This window comes from Equus asinus, chromosome 17 (assembly GCF_041296235.1).
Source record: "Equus asinus isolate D_3611 breed Donkey chromosome 17, EquAss-T2T_v2, whole genome shotgun sequence".
Lineage (NCBI taxonomy): Eukaryota > Metazoa > Chordata > Mammalia > Perissodactyla > Equidae > Equus > Equus asinus.
Genome location: NC_091806.1, coordinates 32,492,619 through 32,500,027, shown reverse-complemented (window position 1 = coordinate 32,500,027; position 7,409 = coordinate 32,492,619). Strand labels below are relative to the sequence as shown.

The 7,409-nt window shown below is 38.3% G+C and overlaps 1 protein-coding gene across 1 annotated transcript; it reads left to right on the top strand.

The window, feature by feature from the left end:
* The first annotated feature begins 3,383 nt into the window (after positions 1-3,383).
* LOC106822141 (olfactory receptor 9I1-like) lies at positions 3,384-4,325 on the top strand. The gene has a single exon (XM_014827183.3). The coding sequence runs from the start codon at positions 3,384-3,386 to the stop codon at positions 4,323-4,325; it is 942 nt and encodes a 313-aa protein (XP_014682669.3).
* The last annotated feature ends 3,084 nt before the right edge of the window (positions 4,326-7,409 follow it).

The window sequence follows — 7,409 nt, the reverse complement described above, 5'->3', positions numbered from 1 at the left end:
GATTAGGAGTCCAACAGATCAGGGTTCAAATCTCAGCTTAGTGGTTTATCTAAACTAAGTTACTTAATCTCTAAAAGTCTGTTTCCCAGTCTGTAAACAGGGATAATAACAACACATCTTGCATTGGGGTGTTGTGAGAAGTAAACAAGACAGTTTACGTAAAACAACTAGAACAATATCTGACACACAGTGAGTGCTGTCTTAATATTCTTCTTCATTATTATTATTAATACATACTCTTTCCCTCTTTCATTGGACTTTTAAGAGGAGAAGAGAGACCATCACATTTTAGAACAGGATGCAGCATTTGAGGTCCTTTAGTGTATCCTTCTCATGTGAGGACACAGTCCCAGAGACAGGAAGATAATTGCTTATATTTACACAGTACATCCGTGGCAGAAAGTGGACTTGAATCCAGGCCCCTGAATGCTTTTCCCAGCCTTCCTACCATATGCTCTCTCTGGTTATCATGATCAATTGCCCATCCTCCTCCCAAAGGAAAATAGCTCCCCTCCCCAAGGGGAGATCTAAAAGTGTCATTCAGGGGAGTGGTGGAATGAAATGGGTCTCCTGGTTTGTGCCTCCCCAGCTGAGGCTGCCTGAGGCTGGGCTACAGTGTCCCACTTCCCAGGCCAGAGTGATGAGCCATGGTGTAGATTAACGGAAAGCACAGTGAATTTGGAGCCAGAACTCCTGGTGGCATTTACTAACTATGTGGTCTTGGGAAAGATGGTTTAACCACCGTGAGACTCATTTTACTCAGCGATAGAATAGGGATAAGTTAAAATTTTAAATGACAGAACAAACTAGTGATTGAAAAATCACTTTTGTAACAATTATATTTATTGAGTGTTTACTCCATACTAGGCAACAGTGTGTGTGTGTTTTCATGAATTATCTCTTTTACCTCTCACAGCACAGCAGAGCTATTATTGTTATCACATAGATGTTGAGACTGAGACTCTAGAGGTCAAGTAACCTGCCCGAGGTCACACAAATAGAAATGATTGAGTTCAAGTTTGGAACAGGCTCTGTCTGACTTCAATTTTTTATCCACCATGCAATATTGTTGGTATTCCAGCCTTACATTTATACTGAATGATTATAGTCTGATCACCAAGCCTCTAATCCCTTCTCTCTGTATTAGGAGGTTGACTTGTCTGAAAAAAATTGCCTTGAAAGTGTCTGGCAAGTACTTGAAGAACTCTGTATACTTTGTAATGGGAGTGTAGTGGTCCATTGGTGGAGATTTGTGCCTTCATTTTCTGCTTTCTGTGGATAAATGATGCGTACAAGTAAGCATCATTACCTGATCCCCCAGAATTTCTGCTAAAATGTCACCTTTTCAATGAAACGTCCCTGAGAGTCCTTGTTAATATCTTTCTCCTTACTTTAGATCTCCCAATTCCCCACACCCTGCTGTGTGTGTGTTGTTGTTTGTTTGTTTGTTTTTTTAGTTTTTATATAGCACTTACCATCTTCTATCATGATAGAAAATATGCTCTAAAAAATCCCATGTATTGAATATGTCTGGCTCTTCTGCTAGAATGACAGCTCCACAAGGATAGAGATCTTTGTCTGTTTTGTTCTGAGCCAGAAGAGCAACTGGCACATTGTAAATTCTCTGTAGATTCTTACTGAATAAATGAATTAATATTCTCTCCCTCTCTCTTTTTTGTCTCTCTGGCCAGGATGGTTTGTGTGAACTCCTTTTAGAACACAGCAAGACATTATTTTGGTCAAAGGTCAGTATTATATTGGGCTCTAAGGGAAGGAAAAACACCTCCTAAGTATTTACATTATCAGGAAGTCAGTGGAGGGAAAACACCAGATGCTGATCTTTCTTTCATCACTAGATCAGCTTTTGCCAAAAATTGATCAATGTTTCATTTTCTTATGTATCTGAAATCCTATGAGATCTTTCTCAAATTCAGATTATTTTTCAAGGATGGAAGGAAGACAAGAAGAATCACCTTTGAAGTGCACATTCAGTGTTTCCATTACCCAAAATTATCAGCATCTAAAGATACAGAGACAAGATGGTCCAAATACCTGGCAAGAACTCTATCCATATTAGAGTTCTAAACTCAATGTGCTGGCTTTGTCCCTTAATGAGATTTACAGGTTAATTCTGGACTGTCTTGATTCATGTACCTCACTGATTGATAATGAGTTGACATTGTAAAAAATGAGACAGGTCCTTTTGAATAAGAGAACTTAGAAACCAGGCGATGCTGCTTTACAGGAATAGAAAGGAAGCGACTTAGCAGGCAACAGCTTGTAGAGACTCTAACAGTGCTTACTTTCACAGCTCACTGTCTTGCGTCTAAGTCCATTGTGTTCATATGCATATTAAAAACAACCACGAAGAAAGATAGGGTTGATATTGGGATTCCAGGAACCTGTGGACTTGGAGATAAGAAGATTCCAGGATGTACATGGACCTAGGAGCATGTTACTCACATTATTGGAGAATTAAAAAAAGTATTTCTAAGTGTGTCAGACCATTTGCTAAGCACAGTTTGTAAGCTATGCCCTTCACAATACTATTGTGACTTTGGTATTTCAATCCCTATTAAACCAACAAAGGGACTGATGTTCAGAAAGATGAACTAACTTGCCTAAAGACTCAACGGATTTGAACCTAGGTCTGATTTCAAAGCCCATGTCTTTAATACTATCCACTAGGGTTTCTCCAAACAAAGTGGTATTTTCTGGCTCTGCAGTGAAGCTGATGAAAGTTTCCTATTTGGAACCTGTCAGAAGTTTGGAAATGACTAAGCAACTGAGTTCTAGCTCTGGCTTTGCGTTTTTACTATGAAATCTTTTTTCCTCAGTTCTATTGAGATGTAATTGACATATAGCACAGTATAAGTTTAAGGTGTACAGCACAATGATTTGAGTTACATATATCATGAAATGATTACCACAATAAGTTTAACATTCATTTCCCAAATAGATAGAAACATAAAAGAAAAAGAAAAAATGCTTTTTCTTTTGATGAAAACTCGGGATCTATTCTCTTAATAACTTTCATATATACCATACATCACTGTTAACTGCAGTCATCATGTTGTGCATTACATCAATAATACTTATTTATCTTTTAACTGGAAGTTTGTATGTTTTGACCACCTTATGCAATCATAAGCTAGTCACTCCACTTCTTTGACCTTCATATTCTTCTCTCGAAAATGGGATTAACATTATGCCCTCCCAAGGATTTCTGAAAGATCAAAGGAAATAAAGTAAAAATTGTAAAGTACTTTACAAATCTAAAAGATTATTATCGTTACTGAAAATAATCATATCAAGCCATGCTCACCTTAATTTATCTTCAGTGAGATTTTTTTTTTATTATTTTAGTGGGCTACCTAAGATTCATGGCAGAGAGTGGCACTGTGGTGACAAATTTTGTTCTGATAGGGTTTCAACTGCGGGAAGAGCTGCAGATGGGTCTCTTCTTTGTGTTTCTGGTCCTTTATCTCATCACCGTGGTGGGTAACTTGGGCATGATAGTGCTGATTCAGAGTGACCTTCACCTCAAGACTCCCATGTACTTCTTCCTCAGCCACCGTTCCCTCCTGGACACTTGTTACTCCTCTGTTATTGTCCCTCAGTTGCTTGAGACTTTGGGTACTGATAAGATGGTCATCTCCTATGAGTGCTGTGCTGCTCAGTTCTTCTTTTTCACACTCTGTGCTAGCTCTGAGTGTTTCCTTTTGGCTGTGATGGCCTATGACCACTATGTGGCTGTGCGTAATCCTCTCCTCTATGCCACCACCATGACACCACAAACCTACAGGGGCCTAGTGTCTGGGGCATATGCTGGTGCTATGGTCAATTCCACAATCCACACTGGGTGTACCTTCTCAATCTCCTTCTGTAAGTCCAACCACTTAGACTTCTTATTATGTGACTTCCCACCTTTGCTGAAGCTTGCCTGTAGTGAGACCAGGCCACGGGAACAAGTGGTCTACCTCTTAGCTTTCTTGGTCATTACAACCAGCATTACAGTGATTCTCATATCCTACCTGTTCATCATTTGGGATATTCTGAAGATTCGTACAGCAAGTGGAAAAGCCAAGACTTTCTCCACCTGTGCTTCTCACATGACTGCAGTGGCTCTTTTTTTGGGGACACTTATGTTCATGTACTTGAAAGGTAATATGGGAAAATCCCTCAAGGAAGACAAGATTGTGTCAGTATTTTACACTATGGTCATCCCTATGCTGAACCCAGTGATCTACAGCCTGAGAAACAAAGAAATGAAGGAGGCTCTGAAGAAAGTTCTCAACAGGATGAAGGTTTTTCAAGTAGAGTAAAACTTGAGCTCGATCAATTAAGAAGTTCCTGCAAGTCATCCTTTGGGCTTTTGGCTTGTTCCCTTAACACATGAACCAGATCTTGTATTGATAAAGACATATTGAGGCTAAAAAACATAGATTGGGGTTCCAGCAATTTCATTATTAGCCCCTGACCTTGAGCCAGAAATTCCCTGCCTCAGTCTTCACATCAATAAAAATGTATGCCTTGCTATGATTAAGAGAGATGGACTGTCAAAGGGATTTATCACTGATAACATGTTATAAGATGTAAATTTATTTTTCTTTCCTGTCATGAGTATTGTTAAGTGTTTTCTCAGTTACTTGAATTTTTTCTACTAAGCTAATATTTTCACCTTTGAATATTTACAAAACAATAGCTTAGTATTTATATAGTAAGGGCAGTCACATTCTTTTGTTGTGGATAGTGAGGTGGAAACCAGCCTTGACCAAAGAAAATTTTCTCAACATTCAATCATTTCTAATTTATGGATTTGTCAGGCAAAATACAAGTAACTAAACAGAGGAAGAAAAATAGAGGAGAAAGAAGATATGAAATGAGAAATGTTCAACTAGAATATGTTAGCCTACACCCCAAGATGGCATAAAGGAACAAGACACTTTAGAATGACAGATGTAATTATTTACATATATTGGAAACAGTTTGCTCTTGATGTAGAGGTGAACAAGTCCCATATATAACTTTTGAAATATTTCTTTATCATCAAAGGTAAGAAGCTCTATTTTATTTCTGAAGCATTATTCATGTGCTATCTGCCTCAGTTAACTCAAGCTATTTTCTATTCTTCAGTAATGAAAACTACTATCTATTTCTGTCTATGGTAGGACATTTAATTTATTGTCAGAATGTTAATGCATAAAGGGCACAATCTACTCACAACAAGACAAAAGCCAATCATCAAGAGGCAAGATGACGGCAGAGAAAGGGCATTTTAGTTCAGCTTGCTAGCAAGGGTGAGGATGGCCAACTAATGTCTGCAAGAACCATCTTAAGGGGAACACAGAATCTTGAAGCAGTTATATAGGCCAGTGGGTTATAGAGGAAGGAGTTAGGAATGTTGACCCTCTGGTACTACAGACTGGGAATGGCCACACCTGATAGACTCTCTGTTTGGGGATCATTACATTCCTAAGGCACTCAAAAAACCCCAAAGTTATCTTCTTATTGAAGCTGAGAGGTACATGAACAAGGAGGGGTCATAAAATCTATAGAGTAGTTAGACCTCCTGGATGATGCATATCCAGCTGGGTTAGTTACTCCTAGGTCAAGGGTTGACTTCTCTTATGTCAACCTTGTGTTGAGCTGGTATCAATTCTCCCTGTTATTTTTCAGTCCTCAATCTTGAGAGATATCTTGCTGATGAGGGGCATAGGTTGTTCCATCTCATTTAAACAGTCTCTTAGTAAGATTGTGATGCAGGTGGGCTCCCAAAGTTAGACCTATATTGTATAAGCAAGCAACAACATATTTAACAAGAAGCATTTCTAGAGAAACAAAAAGGAAAACAAGGTTAATGGTTGGAGAAAAGTATAGACCAGCTTCTGAGCCTAGGGAATAGCAACCAAAGGATTTCTAGATGTTAGAGTGGAAGAATCTTTTGCAGTTTGAAATGTCTCCAATGATGTCATTGGATGTTCAGGTATATTTCTGAGTAGCTTACACAGGAACATACTTGAATTTCTCTTAACTTTGTATCAAATTGCCCAGTTTCCATCTGCAAGGCTTCAGGGAAAGGGCAGCTTCAGTTCTCAATGATTCCAAATGTAAGTGGTGGAAAAAATTGAAAACATTACTTTGGAGATTTGTAGCCAGATATTTCAGGAGACTAGAAGAATTCAGGATCCAGTCCAGTTTACAGATAGAAAATAAAAACCCTCAAAGATAATTATCAGAGCTAGAACCTAATATTCATGAATGTGTACTATACTTTCTATTGAAGTATAATTTTTCTCTATAAAATCACCCTCATTTTTACCAAAGATAGCCAATTAATACTCATTCGTTTGCAAAATAAGTTTAGTTTCAATAAACTTAGCCCAATTATTTACATAAGTACAACAGGAATAGCAATTGATTATATAGGCTCCTTTAAATATGTCTTGCTGGAACTTATAGGGAATCTCGAATTAGACTTTAAAGGCCTCTTAAGACCAGGAAAGGCACGCCAAGGACTTGTCATCATATTTCACCTGCAGTATTGACAAATTTGGGTGGATTCCTCTCTTCTAGAGGTACCCCAAATATTCTGAGATTCCAAGCACCTGTCAGAGAAGGGACCTTCTTTACTCACCTGGTAAGGGTGCTGGGAGCCCTGTAAACAAGATAGAAGGCTGATATTTTCAAGTGGCTTTACTTCATAAAGTCCAATCTTTGTTCTTCAAAAGCTGTCTTGTCATATCTGAGTCTGCATGTTTCTCTCAAATATTACATTCCAGTCAAAGCCTTGGTAATATAAATAATGTTCCCAATTGTGCCCTTTCATAAGGAGAACAGATTCTTATTGAACTTATGCAAATAACTATATTGTCATAAAAACAATACTCACTCACTAAGAGTTTCCAAGTCCTGGAGGGATCAGATAGGGAGAAAAAAAGATGAACTTTTAAATTTTACTTACAAATGTAAAATTTTACCAAATTGCTACATCATAGTTAGCTTAAGAGAAAATCTGGAAAAATACCCAAACATCAAAAAATCAGAACTATCTCAAAAAAAATGTCATAGGGTGCCAGCCTGGTGGTGCAGCAGTTAAGTTTGCACATTCCACTTCTCAGTGGCCCGGGGTTGGCCAGTTCAGATCCTGGGTGCGGACATGGCACCACTGGGCAAGACATGCTGTGGTAGGCATCTCACATATAAAGTAGAGGAAGCTGGGCACGGATGTTAGCTCAGGGCCAGGCTTTCTCAGCAAAAAGAGGAGGATTGGCAGTAGTTATCTCAGAGCTAATCTTCCTCAAAAAAATCACAAAAATTATAATCATCCTCATCAGTTAATTCAATCTTGTGTAATTGATTCTTGATTTTAATCTTCTGTCAGCAGTTTCATGAAGTCATCAGTTTCT

Coding starts and splice junctions, on each gene's coding strand:
- LOC106822141 (XM_014827183.3), top strand. CDS start 3,384: ATGGCAGAGAGTGGCACTGTGGTGACAAATTTTGTTCTGATAGGGTTT.